The sequence below is a fragment of the Orycteropus afer genome, unplaced genomic scaffold (assembly GCF_000298275.1).
Source record: "Orycteropus afer afer isolate SDZICR_OR568_19922 unplaced genomic scaffold, OryAfe1.0 scaffold00013, whole genome shotgun sequence".
Lineage (NCBI taxonomy): Eukaryota > Metazoa > Chordata > Mammalia > Tubulidentata > Orycteropodidae > Orycteropus > Orycteropus afer.
In genome coordinates, this window is record NW_006921600.1 from 21,640,672 (window position 1) to 21,656,281 (window position 15,610).

General features: G+C 40.9%; 1 protein-coding gene across 1 annotated transcript in view; it reads right to left on the minus strand.

The window, feature by feature from the left end:
* SRGAP2 (SLIT-ROBO Rho GTPase activating protein 2) overlaps positions 1-15,610 on the minus strand; it is a 351,569-nt gene that overhangs the window by 109,169 nt on the left and 226,790 nt on the right. The window contains exon 4 of the mRNA XM_042782562.1: positions 1,137-1,199. Within this exon, the coding sequence (XP_042638496.1) occupies positions 1,137-1,199 (63 nt within the window). The remainder of the gene's footprint in view (positions 1-1,136; positions 1,200-15,610) is intronic.

Consider the following 15,610-nt stretch of genomic DNA (forward strand, 5'->3'; position numbering starts at 1 on the left):
AAGTAGAAATTCAAAACAAGCTGAGCATCACTGGAGACAAATCAGATGACTACCCTGCCATATTTACTTGCTTGATGTATTTATAGTTACCATGACAAAAAGGCCATACCTAGTCATTTGGATCAAGAACATGGAGTTCTCTGATCCCAAATGCCTGTGATGCATGTCAATACTTCCTGTTCTTCCTATGAATTAAAGAAGGAAGAAAAAAAAAAAAAAAAAGGCAGCAAATAAGCAAGTCAACACGGGAAAGCAATTTCATCTCCAAAACAGGATGGAACAACTCTGAGAATGACACAAAGGGCTGGCATAGCCTAGCTGGAGAAGGAACCCTAGAAAGGCTATACCTGTATGACTGAAATATTCCCTGCACAGCAGCAGGCATTTCCTTAGTACACATATGAGTGAGAATGTGAGTGTGTTTGAGCGTCTGTTACTTGTAATTAACAAAATGTTGAGGAAAAAACAACCACCACCAGCACCTCCCAGTGCATGAAGAAACATGCATCAGCCACAGGCATCACGTGCCTGAAGCACCAGTCAATTCAGAACTGTATTCTGCAGCCTGGAGGCTAAACACTGAGGTTTAGCCTTTATAAAAAAAACCCCAGGGAGCTGGTGCAATGCCCTCAATGCCTGAATTGGCCTTTAATATTGGGGACATTTAGAACCCTGTGCTTTTCTCTGGAGCAACACTCTAGTCTCAAATTGGTAGATCAATCCAAGATCTGATGCAAAAACCTAAACAATAAATCCTCACCAACAGGCACATACCAATGGTGCAATGCACAATACGTTCCTTGCCGTTAGGTTCAGGGCCCTTGGCTCACTGCTAATAGGGTCAGTTGTGTTGGTGATCTAGGCCTCAGCTGGTCCCTAGTGATTATGCCTCAAATGAAGCCAGAGTGTGCCTTCACAGCTGAGGAGGGATCTTATTTTAGGAAAGTATATTTTGGCTCATTTGAGGTTAAAAATGTGAGTGGGAAAAAAAGCGAAGAGTGGGATCACCCCCAGTGGAGACAATGTTCAGTCCTCAGCTTCAGTTTAGTTCTATTGTTTTATGTGACTAAGGCCACAAACTGCAAAGTGTCGCTTCCCTCTGCTTGTGAAAGTGCTAAGCAGCCCGTCTGATTTACCGAGTAGAGCTCATTCAGGACCTTCATCAAATCATCTTGGAGCTGCTGGCCGACTTCTTTACTCTGTAAGAAAAGAGGAATGAAGGTTAATTAGGAAACAGAAGGAGGGGGCAACAAAGGCAAGAGCAGTACTGGCTCTACAAATAACACAGACTCAATTAGGACCCATTATTTAACCCAGCAAATCAGATAACCACTCAAATCAGACCTAATTATAGTCAGATTACTCAAAGAGTTTTAATAAAATGAAATGGGCCCCTTTCTATAGCTTAGCAAGGGCAACTGTGTGGAGCGGGAATGGATTGTAGCCTTTGGTTTTTCAAATGGTCCCTAGAGAGTAGGCCTGAAAGCTGCATCATCCTACCTAGCAACTATTGTTAGAAGGCACAAGTTTTCTCAGACAAACGAAGTCAAGCATTCCAGAGGATTGGGGAGGGAGGTAAGATGTGAAATAGGATGAAGAAGGAAAGATATAAACATCCAAGGACTTCAAATACCTAACAGTATAGCCACTCCTCGGAAGGAAGGTTGGGCAATCCTACTTCCGTAGTGATACTGCCTCGGAAACTCAAGGAGGGGTCACTATGAGTGGGGGCCGACTCGACGGCAAACAACAACAACAACAACAACAACAACAACATAGAAAACTCGAGGCAGGAAGGAACTATACCTCTTATTTGCTTTATTCCTACTCCAAACTCTCAGGACAAGTGTCAACAATGACAGGTTGCCACATTAGCTAATGTTACTCAATTCTGATCATACTGGTTAATCCTGCACAGTGGGGATTCTCAGATTCTTAGTTGCTGTCACCCAGGATTGGCATCTAATTTCATATAGAGAATGAGGAAGCAGGAAGGAAATAAGAACCACGCTTTCTGTACAGAGCGTTTCATGCCAACCTCAAGAGAGCAGGGGATAACACCGATTGGTACTACTGGGTCATTGAGATGGGAAATCTTTGATTCATCTTCTGCCAGCTCCTTCTAATTCTTCCACTAAGAATTCGGATACCAACAATATCCTTCCAATAGAAGGGATAGTATTCCCAGGCACAGCTCAGCATCAATGAAAAAAAAAAAAAAAAAAAAAAGCCCCCCCCCCCCACCGGCTTACATGTCAGAAACACAATCATTAAAATTTTTCTTTTTCAAGATGCATGACTTTAAAATACATCTTTTTCTGATAATAAAAGTAACACAATAAAACCTGCGAAAGGCAGAACCTGTGTAAGGGTGAAACCTATGCTTCATCGTCATTGTTGTTATGTGCCGTTGAGTTGAACCCGACTCATAGCGACCCCTCCTTGGGTTTCCAAGGCAGTATCACTACGGAAGTAGATTGCCCAACCTTCCTTCCGAGGAGTGACTAGTGGGTTTGAACCGCCAGCCTTCTGGTTAGCAGTCAAGAGCCTTCTGGTTAGCAGTCAAGAGCCTTATATATCAGAGAAGGAAAACTCAAATATTGCCATTAAATAGTGACAGAAAACTGGTGACTGTGCCTTGTCAAAGGTGCAAAACACAAGACCCAGAAAAACAAGGCATCCCCATAGAGTTCTGGCTCTCGCAGGTTCACTGTATACATTTCATAATAAATAAGGAAACTGTAGAAAGTCTCAAAAAAGAAAATAAAAGTAATTCTTAATTCCTACTGGTAAAACAAATCACCATTTGGGACTTTGATGTATATTCTTCTAATCTCCATTTCATGACTATTTTTACAGAATTGGAATTGCATCTCTCTCTCACACACACACATACACACACACAGAGTTTTGTAACTTTTCCACTTAAATGTATGCTCTGAACATTTCCCTATATATTACTCTTCAATAACATTATAATACATTATATTGATATGGGAGCTCTGGTAGTGGTTAAAGCATTTGGCTGCTAACCAAAAAGTGGGCAGTTCAAACTAACCAGCTGCTCTGCAGGAGAAATATGAGGCAGTCTGCTTCAGTAAAGATTTACAGCTTTGGAAACCCCATGGGGGCAGTTCTGTTCTGTCCTGAAGGGTCAGTATGAGTTGGAATCCACTCAATGGCAGTGGGTTTGGTTTACATGTTGATATAGCTCCTGTTCTTAGACATTTATTTTGCTTCTGATTTCTTGCATAAAAAAACAACACTGCATTAAATTACTCTGTACATAATCTATGCACACACCTTTCATGATTTTTATCCTAGGAGTAACATCCATTCTTAAATTCAGAAATCTTCACAATGTGTGTGCCTTTGGGGGAGAGTACAGCCCCAGGAAAGGCTTCTGTGCTGGCCACTGCAGAGAGGCTGCAGAGAAGGGAAGCTGCTAGGGGCCTCGCCCAAAGACAAAAACCCCAACCCAACCTACTGTCATCAAGTTGATTCCAATTCATAGTAACCCTATAGGACAAAGTAGAACTGCTCCATAGTGTTTCCAAGGCTGTAAATCTTTACAGGAGAAGACTGCCACATCTTTCTCCCATGGATCAGCTGGTGGGTTGGAACCACCGACCTTTGGTTAGCAGTTGAATGCTTTAACCACTGCAACACGAGAGCTCCTTGCCCAAAGACAACGGAGACATTTATTCCCCAGAACAACTACTGGGTCAAAGATTACTCATTTATATCATTAAAATGCCCTTGAGAAAACGGTACCAACTTAGTATAAGCAATATAAGAATGTGTATTTCTCTCTTTTTATCTTGACAATTTGATAGAGTGTCTTATTGTAATTTGCAACCCTTTGATTCCAGTGAATGCAACTTTTTTTTTTTTTTCACATTTATCAGCAATTAAAATTTTTCTTTTCTGTTTTGGTATTCATTTTTCTGTTAAGGTATTCATTAGGGAATATGGCATATGTGTGACCTCTGTCATGAGTAGGCATGAATTTTCACACGTGGTAGTTGGGAGAGGGGTGGAAAGAGCCCTGAATTAGCAATCAGAAGGTTCTCCTTCTATTCCCAGCTCATCCATGACCAAATAGATAACTTTAGACAATCTATTTAATCATCCTGGGCCTGTTTTTCCTTCCATAAAACAGAAGGCTCTGGCTGAAACATTTAAGGTCTTTTCCAACCTATGCCATCCTATGGTTTATAGGATCTTTTGCCTGGCTTCTTGTGTCAGTATTAGCATCAAATACCACCCTGTAGCATGCAGTTGTGGTTGGTTTCATACCATATAATAGAAGATAATAAGCAAATCCTACTCAAATTCTGAGATGCTCTATAAAACAGATGGCTTCAGATACACCTGGTCAATCTTAAATTCACCTTTCCCAAATGTCTCTCACCCAGTGACCTGAACCACTGGAAGAAGCCACTGCCTTTCATCTAAACTCTCACATAAAAGCTTCTCCTAGCCATCAGGAGGAAAACCGAGCTGCACTGAAGCAGCAGATGCTCAAGGAGGTGAAGTGAGGTGAAATGACTCAACACCAGCCCCAGAGTCAGCAACATGGTCAGGAAGTGACCAAGAGTATCACTTCCCACCGCCCTGCCCTCCCGCCTCCAGGCCAGCTCCCTCTGCCAGCCTCCCATCTACACTTATCAATGCCTTATTTTTAAATGGCAGCGGTTACAGGAACAAGCTCCCGTTGATCTACCCTGTTGCTTTACCCATAATTCAAATGACTGAGCCCAGAGTCTGGGGCACGGGTGAGAGTAAAAAAAGTATAACCCATAAAATAACAATTAAGCCCAGGCAGATGTTTCCTTTCGTGTACTGATTAGCTGGGAGAAGGATGGACTCAACTATTATCCCTGTTTATTTAAACAGGCTGCTGAAGGGATTCTGACTTGCTTCTTCAGCTGAGTGCCCTGCCAGACTGGGAATATATGTGTAGCTAGCTCAGTTAAAATGTATGATAAAGCCTCTAGCAATTGGGAGGAAATTTGGAAGAGAGGCAGGAAATAGCCAGTGCCTCTCCTTTCACAAATGACAAAAGGTCACCCCGTTCTCTAATTCAGAAACCTTAACTGTGTGCCTTTGGGGAGAGCACAGCCCCAGCGTGTCCCAAGAAGGGCTTCCGTGCTGGCTGCTGTGGAGGGCTTGACAGAGAAGGGAAGCTGCTAGGGGCTCCGCCCAAAGACAAGGGGGGCCTTTATTCCCTGGAACAACTAAACCTGATGAGGTCAAGCACATGACTATGAAGACTGCAGAGCCCTTCCGTTCCCTATTAAAAAAAAGTAGGGGGTTCAAGGCAGAGAAGAAACCAAATTTACAGAGTGGTCTTTGTGCACTATCACACAGTCTGCATCTCTTTTCTTTAAAATTTCTTGGAAGAGAATGAGTCATCTAAACATTGCAGGAAGCCAAAGAGAAGCTGGGGAAAAAAAATTACTTTAGGCAAAGTTTTTCTCTTAAATGTTTGTATAGTAATCTGCCTGGAAAAAAAAAAAAAAAAGCTGCCTAAATTTAGAAAAGAGATGTGGCATGGTTAACAATGATCATTCTAAGGGCTGGGAAGTAAAATGGTGTACTGAGGCTGAGATCTTTTATTTTGAAACTCAACACAACTCGTTGACCAGAGTGTTTCGCTGGGCCCCCACCCTGACTGCTGGTGAGGTGGGGCTGATTGGAAGACAACGGATTGCAACAGCTCCTGCCAGCTGCATGCTCACTGAATGGTAGGGAATCCTCCTTTTTCAACTGATAACAACATTAGGCAACACAAGTGAAAGGTGTGGCCTCATCTCTTCAGAGCTGTAATGTCCCAAAGCCTCCTCACTTGCACACAGATGGTAAAGGATATGGCAGCAGAAATGTAAGGAAACATGAGGGTACACCCAAAGGTCTGGCTGCCTGGTCACCAGGCTGGTCACACCTCTGGGCCTTTTTACGTCAATGTAATTCCTGAGCTTGGATGGGTTTGTATACTAGCATATCTCAAAAAACAATGATCAAAAAAGGTATCAAAACCAGTCCTCACCAGGGAGATTACCTGATTCTTTAGTTACTCATTTAGATCAGTACTTGTGCGCTCTCCAAGTCGGGCATGTGTGTGTGACTTACTGATATATCAATACTAAAAAGCTATTATTTTTTGACAGGCACAATATTCTCCCCTTTGTCTATGAAAGAAAGAAAAGAGGGAGGCATGTCTGTGCCATGTGGTGAGAGTTAATTTCAGTCCTGTCCCAAGGCCGAGTCTGTCAGCAGGTAGAAACAGGAGGGTCATTTAGTTCTCTGCTGATTAGCCTGTGTCAGCAGTTTTCCAAAAAAAGAATCTAATTTCCAAGGGCACATATCTCCTTCTACCAATGCGAGCACCTCCTCCCACTCCAAAGACACTTCAGAGACCAACTGTTAACAAAATCCTGTTTAAAACTGAATTTACTTCTACGGATTTCAGAAGAAAGGACATGAACCCTATATTGAAGCTCTGGCAGCAGAAGCAGCACGTCAGACACATGGTGACTGTTTCAGGGGCACTCTCTCCCCACTTCAAAGAGGCCAAGTTTCATAAGCAGGCACTTTGCCTAAAATGCTCTGGTGGGAGGACAGGGCTGAAAAGAGTAGCTATTTGGTAGTAGGGCTAGTGATAGGTGATGGTGGGCAGCATGTCTTGCCTGTCTCAACTCAGCCACTAAGGTGTGAAGTTATGTGTAGGGGTTTAGGGGTCCAGGGGGCAGTGATCCAGTAGGTCAGAGCTCGGTAATGACTTCTAGATTCCACCTCAGCCGCCCTACATAACCATACTACTTGTTTATACGCTTTGTTTATATATGTTTATAAGCCTATGATGGCTCTAGGAAGGCTGAGCACCTTACATTCTAAACCTTAGTTAGGACCTTAAACTCTAGAAATGCAAAACTATTAACAGAATGAAAAACTGGAAGCTGCATGAGAGGGACCCCTGAACTGCTTTTACATTCTGAAGACGGGACTGTTTGAAAAGTACTTTTTTTGTTGTAACCCAGTACAGTGTGTACGTACGTGTATGTGTGTGTGTGTGTGTGTAGCTACAATGAAAACACTTATTAAGGGCAGTGTATTCTGATATTTTCTATTCTGTTCTCTTTTATATTTTAAATATTACCCATGCTGTTGTTGTTAGGTGCCGTCGAGTTGGCTCTGACTCATAGTAATCATATGCACAACAGAACAATACATTGTCCAGTCAAGCACCACTCCCACAATCCTTGTTATACTTGAGCCCTCACTGCAGCCACTGTGTCAACCCATTTTGTTGAGGGTCTTCCCCTTTTTTGCTCCACTTTACCAAGTATAATATTCTTTTGTAGGGTATGGTCACTTCTGACAACATGACCAAAGTAGGTAAGATGAAGTCTGGCCAGTCTTGGTTCCAAAAAGCATTCTAGTTGCCCTTCGTCCAAGACAGATTTACTCATTCTTCTGGCAGCCCATGGTACTTTCAGTATTCTTCACCAACACAACTCAAAAGCATCAACTCTTCTTGGGCAAATCTACTTCTGTAGTGATACCACCTCGGAAACCCAAGGAGGGGTCACTATGAGTCGGATCTGACTCAACGGCACATAACAACAACAACAATTCACTGTCCAGCTTTCACACACATATGAGGTGACTGAAAATACCATGGCTTGGCTTAGGCTGATCTTAGTCTTCAAAGACACATCTTTGCTCTTCAGCACTTGAAAGAGGTCTTTTGCAGCAGATTTGCCCAGTGCAATGCAACATCTGATTTCTTGACTGCTGCTTCCATGGGTGTTGACTATGGATCCAAGTAAAATGAAATCCCTGAAAAATTCAATCTTATCTCCATTTATTGTGATGCTGCTTATTGGTCCAGTTGTGAGGACTTTTGTTTTCTTTATGCTGAGGTGTAATCCACACTGCAGACTATAGTCTTTAATCTTCATCAGTAAGTGCTTCAAGTCATCTTCACTTTCAGCAAGCAAGGTTATGTTATTTGCATATCACAGGTTGTTAATGAGTCTTCCTCCAATCTTGATGCCATGTTCTTCTTCAGATAGTCCATCTTCTCAGATTATTTGCTCAGAATACAGATTGAATAAGTATGGTGAAAGGATACAATCTTGATGTACACCTTTCCTGATTTTAAACCATTCAGTATCCCCTTGTTCTGTTCAAACAACAGCCTCCTGGTCTATGTACAAGTTTCTCATGAGCACAATTAAGTGTTCTGGAATTCCCATTCTGCTTAATATGATCCATAATTTGTTATGATCCACATAGTCAAATGCCTTTGCATAGTCAATAAAACACAAGTAAACATCTTTCTGGGATTCTTTGTTTTCAGTCAAGACCCATCTAACATCTGCAAAGATATCCCTCATTTCACATCTTCTTTTGAATCCATTGTGAATTTCTGGATATTCTCTATTAATATACTGCTGCAACCATTTCTGATTTATTTTTAGCAAAATTTTACTTGCATGTGATATTAATGATATTATTGGATAATCTCCATATTCTGTTGAATCACCTTTCTTTGGAATAGGCACAAATATGGATTTCTTTCAGTCAGTTGGCCAGGTAGACATCTTCCAAAATTCCTTGGCATAGATGAGTAAGTGCCTCCAGTGTGGCATCTATTTGTGAAAACATCTCAATAGGTATTCCATCAATTCCTGGAGCCTTGTTTTACACCAATTCTTTCAGTGCAGCTTCAACTTCTTTAATACCATTGGCTCTTGCTCATATGTCACTTCCTGAAATAGCTGAACATCAACCAATTCTTTTTTGTACAGTGACTCAGTGTATTCCTTCCATCTTCTTTTGATGATTCCTGCATCATTCAATATTTTGGCCATAAACCAAAAAAACAAAAACAAAAAACCCCCAAAATCACTGCCATAGAGTCAATTCAGACTCACAGTGACCCCCTTTGGGTTTCCGAGTGGTAAATCTTTACAGAAGTAGATTGCCCAGTCTTCCTTCTGCAGAATGGCTAGTGGGTTCGAACTGCCAACCTTTTGGTTAGCAGTCAAATGCATTAGGCGCTACACCACCAGAGCTCCTTATTTTGCCCATAGAATCCTACAATATTGCAACTCAATGACTGAAAATTTTCTTCAGTTCTTTCAACTTGGAAAATACTGAATGCACTCTTCTCTTTTGGTCTTCTAACTCCTGGTCTTTGCACATTTCATTATAATAATTGACTTTGTTTTCTTGAGCTGCTCTTTGACATCTTCTGTTCAGCTCTTTTAGCATTTCTTCCATTTGCTTTAGCTACTCTCCATTCAAGAGCAAGTTTCAGACTCCATTTTGGTCTTTTCTTCCTTTCCTGCCTTTTTAATGACCTTTTACTTTCTTCATGCATGATATTCTTGATGTCATCCCACAACTCATCTGATTTTAGGTCACTGGTGTTAAATGCACCAAGTCCATTCTTCAGATTGTCTATAAATCAAGGTGGGATATAATCAAGGTCATATTTTGGCCTTCATGGACTTGTTTTAATTTTCTTCAGTTTCAATTTGAACTCGCATATGAGCAGTTGATGGTCTGGTCCACAGTCAGCTCCTGGTCTTATTTTGGCTGAAGATATTGGGCTTCTCTATCACCTCTTTCCACAGATGTAGTCAATCTGATTTCTGTATATCCCATCTGGTGAGGTCTATGTGTATAGCTGCTGTTTATGTTGTTAAAAAAAGGTATTTGCAATGAATAAGTCATTGGTCTCGCAAAATTCTATCATGTGATCTCTGGCATCATTTCTATTACCAAGGCCATGTTTTCCAACTACAGATGATTCTTCTTTGTTTCCAACTTTTGCATTCCAATCACCAGTAATAAGCAATATATCTTGATTGTGTGTTTGGTCAATTTTAGACTGTAGAAATTGGTTAAAATCTTTAGTTTCCCCATCATTGGCTTTAGTGGCTGGTGCATAAACTTGAATAATAGTAGTATTACTTATCTTCTATGTAGGTGTATGGATATAATCCTATCACTGACAGCACTGTACTTCAGGATAGATCTTGAAACATTTCCTTTTTGATAACGAATGTGATACCATTCCTTTCAATTTGTCATTCCTGGCATAGTAAACCATATGATTATCTGATTAAAAATGGCCAAAAACAGTCCATTTCAGCTCACTAATATCTAAGATATCAATCTTTATGTGTTCCACTTCATTTTTGACAATTTCCAATTTTCCTAGATTCATGCTTTGTACATTCCACATTCCCATTATTAATAGATGTTCACAGCTATTTCTTTCCATTTTGACTTGTGCCATATCAGCAAATGGAGGTCCCAAAAGCTTTACTCCATCCACATCATTAAGGAGGACTCTACTCTGAGGAGACAACTCTTCCCCAGTCATATACTGAGCACCTTCCAACCTGAGGGGCTCATCTTCTGGCATTGTATCAGACAATGTTTCAGGGCTATTCATAAAGTTTTCCAGTAATATTTATATCATACAGTGTTTCACTGCTATGCGTAAGGTTTTCACTGGCCAAATTTTTCAGAAGTTGATGACCCCATCCTTCTTCCAAGTCTGTCTTAGTCTGAAAGCTCCACTGAAACCTGTCCACCATGGGTGACCCTGCAGGTATTTGAAATGCTAATGGTATAGCCTCCAGCCTCACAGCAACCCACAAGCCACCACAGTACAACAAACTGACAGACAAGTGGTGAAAATATTATTCATGACTCACTAAATTCATTTTAAAACTCATTAATGAGTAATAAAACACAGATTTAAAAAGATTAAGTACACTGTTATTGTGGACTTAATGAAGAAAACAGTGGGCTAATAAGGACTGTAGTCCACCAACCAAGACAGGAGTTAAATAACTTGACCTCTCATGGCAGCTGAGCAGATGTTTCAAAGTAGGTTCAGTAACTATATCCTTGCAAGGGGAAAATGACTGGCTTTTAGGGACTGGACAATAAGGAGTAAATCAGCAAATATTTATAGAACACCTCTTACATGTCAGGTACTATGGCTTGGCTGCAAATATAGCAGTACTTAAAGTAAACAATTTAAAAGTTTACAGCCTACTGAAAGAGATGGACATTAATCTGATATCTGAGGGCATCAGAACTCAACTCTTCCAATCTCAAAGGCATTGACTAGGAATTAAATAGGACACAGTTTATTCTAGAAAAAGCCAGTTTAAGATCAATTTTTTTTTCCAGATTTCCAGAAACAGAAATGTGATTTGAAGAAAGCCAGCTATTACATAGTAAAACTTAACTCTTTTTGAATTTGCCTTTTTAAGTCACCAATGGATATTTCAGGTTATAATGATACTACTTTAACATAAGTGGTTCCCAAAGCAGTCACATTCCATTTTTAAAGCATCCTTTGAGCCTGTAAGAACCACAGAAACAAATCTCACTAGTCATTCCTTCACTCAGAAGTTAATGGGTGTAAACTTCCCCAATGGCAAAACTCATTATTTTTAAAAGAAAATGTCAGAGATTTAGCACAATCTAAATGGTTAGATCCCTGTCTCAGAATTCACCTTCTGAAGCATGAATGATTTAATTATGTTTCCGTTAAATTATCTGAAAAACTTAGTATTAAAAAATACCCAAACTACTAAAATATGAAATCATCTAATGAAAGAGATGGATTAAAACTTTCTTAAGCATCTTTTCTGTACTCCATGGTACTCAATTCACTACTCTATCTATACACAGTAAATAGTTGTTGAATCAATGAGGTAAAATTTTAGTTTAGACTTAAATACTACCCTTTCATATAACAAGAATAAAAATTTATAGCTGCATTCTCTTTATATAAATTATTAAAGGAGAAAACACCATCAGCGATGGTTACAGTTTACAGATGAGCACAAGAAACTGCAATGCCTTTTCTAGGATCACACAGCTATTCAATACCCTCCAAAGACCAAGTGAAGCATCAGAAGAGGATTTAACATATAAGCTCTGGAGAAGCATTTCAATCCTGATTCCACACCCCAATTGTGAAACCGCAAAATAAATTATTTAACTACTCTATGTCACAAGTTTCTGTCTGTGTGTGAAATAGGATAATAATAATAAATAATTAATATAAAGTACTTAAAACAGAATCTAGCACCTAGTATGTGTTCGATAGATATTAAACCCTACCCATTGCCATTGAGGGAGCTCTGGTGGCACAGTGCCTAAGGCATATGACTGCTAACCAGAAGGCTGGAGGTTCAAACCCACCAGCCACTCCTCGGAAGGAAGGTAGGGCAATCTACTTCCGTAGTGATACCACCTCGGAAACCCAAGGAGGGGTCACTATGAGTTGGATCTGATTTGACGGCAGTGATTTAGAGTATTGCCATTGAGTTGATTTCTACTCATAGCAACCCTACAGGACAGAGTAGAACTGTCCTATAGGGTTTTGAAAGCTGTAAATCTTTACAGATGCAGGCTACCTATCTTTCTTTTGCAGACTGGCTGGGGGGTTTGAACTGTTGACCCTTTGGTTAGTGGCTGAATGTTTTAACCACTACACCACCAGAGCTCCTTTAATAGATGTTAGCTATTATTAATAATAGAATCCAATCCTCTCAATACCCACTTGAGTATTCTTTCCACCACACAGCACTGACTCTTTACATACACTAAAAAAATGTTAATGATCATGATATATAGAATTGGGACAGCCCCGGGAAACTACCTCCAGGGCAGGAGTGCAGCTACATTGCTCTGGTAGGGAACTCTATTAACCCACATGGAAGATGATTCTTTGTTTTTCCTTATGCCTAGAAAACTTTCAGTGCTGTCCAGTCGGACCTGACTCCTTGCATTTTCAAGGCGGCATCACTATGGAAATAGATTGCCCAACCTTCCTTCCGAGGAGTGGCTAGTGAGTTTGAATTGCTAGCCTTCTGGTTAGCAGCCAAGTGCCTCAGGCACTGTGCCAACAGAGCTCCCCTCCTTATGCCTACCACTGTATAATCTATTCTCTTGCCCAGTTTCACTAAGAACCCAAATAACAACTCTGAGAGACATTTTCTTCCTGAGGAAAGAAACAAAAATCCAAGAAAGATAAAAAGTAGATATTTTGCAAAAAGGAGGAAATGAGGAGTAGGTAGAAGAAAAATAGGAGGATGGAATTACTTTCTATCCCTCTAGGTACATTAAAGGAGCTCTGGTAGCATAGTGGCTAAGTCACTTGCCTGCTAACCAGACGGCTGGCGGTTCAAACCCACCAGCCACTCCTCGGAAGGAAGGTTGGGCAATCCTACTTCCGTAGTGATACTGCCTCGAAAACCCAAGGAGGGGTCGCTATGAGTCGGGGCCGACTCGATGGCACATAACAACAACAACAACAGGTACATTAAACAAAAAGATTATTCTCAGCCACACAACTGAGACTTGGTTCGATTGCAGACAGAAATTAAATGCTTATATGTTCCCCTACTACTCTGGTCATACATGATAAAGACACCACTACCAAGTTCGGGCTTAATCAAATAAATCCAGGACCCTTCTCCTCTAAGGTACTTGTTTCAAAAAGCCATATTCTGAAGTTCTTTACAGAAGCTCTTAGGATGTATGAGCAGTCAAGCTTGATAACTCATGATTTATGCTAGTGGCCCTGAGAGAAAATCCATTCTTTGGCATGACAGCAAGCTCTGTGGATTCAACTCCTACCCACCAAGGACTCTCACTGTGCCTTGTTTCTACTGACCAAAGCTTCTTGTCAAGGAAACATATAAGCTGGACAAGAATGAACCTCACCAGACTGAAGCTAGAAACAGAAGCTGAGTGAGAAGAGAAGCTCTGCTTCCCTATGACCTCTGATGGCACAGTCTGAAACAGTCCTAAACCATTCTGGAGATGCTTCTCCATGGTTGCTCCAATATCTAGGAATGCCCTATTCCAATACCAAGGAAATAAGCTGAAAGCAACAACCCCTATGATAAGATAATCAAATTTGAGACTTCATTTCCTAAATCACCACAGTGATCTTTCTCTGGGCAGTGTCTTTCATCTTTTACTCTTTTGCAAAATAGTTTGTGTGGGAGTCTAAAGTTTCATCAGGCCCTGATCACCTGTGCAAAAACATCTCTTGAGGTCATTCTGAAGATCAGTGATTATCCCACAAAGGACCCTGAAGGCATAGAAATGGTGTCTAGGTGACCATGAGCACCCTTGTGTAGACTGGGACACAAGGGACAAAAGACACAAAGGCAAACAAGCAACACAAGAATGCAAATCTCTCAGCAGCTATAAAACGAACTCTGGAGGAAGATTAGTCAATGGTTTGGAACTGGGAAAGAAGAGAAAAGAGAGCCAGAATGATAAGGTGCTTGCAAGCATATGTCCCGCTACAAGAAGGAAATCTCTTGAGCTGGGGGATGGGAAGAATGCTTGTGTGGCTTCCAGATGGTTGGGCCTGGAGGAGGCTGGAAGAACGGGAGTTAATAGAGCTCATCTGAAAGCTGGCAGTGTAAACACCAAGAGGAGGAGAGCAGCCCGGTAGGAAGTAAAACTGTCAGCAGTACTCATACAGGAAATGCCTGGGGCACTGGGAAAACAGCTGATTAAATACTTTAAGAGGAACCCATCAGCAAAGCCAATTCCTTGAGAGATCTGTACAGTTTCAATACTCTTGGAGTTGCCTTAAAATGCCAAGAGAGGAAAAGAGGCTCTAGAGGGTCCAATCATGAAGAAAGTAGTTTTTTGACCTTCTAAGGTGCCAGAGTTGGACCTAAATAGAGCATAAAGCCAATTTGGGAGACTGAGTACAGTTCTTTACTGACAGAGACGATCAGAATGCATTTCCTTGAAATAAGGAGCTCTGGTGGTGCAGTAGCTAAGGCATTCTGCAACTAACCAAAAGGTCAGTAGTTGAAACCCACCAGCCACTCCCTGAGAGAAAGATGAGGCCGTCAAGTCCTGTAAACATTTACAGGAAACCCTTGGAAACCCTACAGGGGCAATTCTACTCTGTCCTATAGGGTCATTATCAGTCAGGATCAACTTGATGGCAGTGGCTTTGTTTTTTTGTTTGGAATAGAAATTTGATTCTGGATCAGCTTTCTTTAGCTATAGTGGTGGTTTACAACCTCTTGTCTTTGTTCACACTAATCCTATGTGCAGCCAGTCCCATCATCATGGTCCACAAGCACTTAAAAAATTTATATCCTTGGGGGAGGGCACCCTCCCTCTTGCCAGTATCTCACCTCCACTGAAGAAAAAAAATTCACTACATTATAAGGAGTTTGGAATGGGATATTTTTAATTTTCTAGCTCTGATTTCTCAGTTAAGCTCTTTAATCCTTCATCTCAAAATCAGGCTTAAACTTTCTAAGGAGGCTTGGTAGCACAGTGGTTAAGCATTTGGGTGCTAACTGAAAAGTTGGCAATTTGAAACCCTCAACCTCTCCACAGGAAAAAGATGTGGCTGTCTGCTTCTGTAAAGATTTATAGCCTTGAAAATCATATGGGACAGTTCTACTCTGTCCTATAGGGTTGCTATGAATTGCAATCAACTTGATGGCAATGGGTTTTTTATGCATCCCTTGTGTACTTCAAAAGAATGTGTATTCTGCCTTTGGTTATTAGGTAT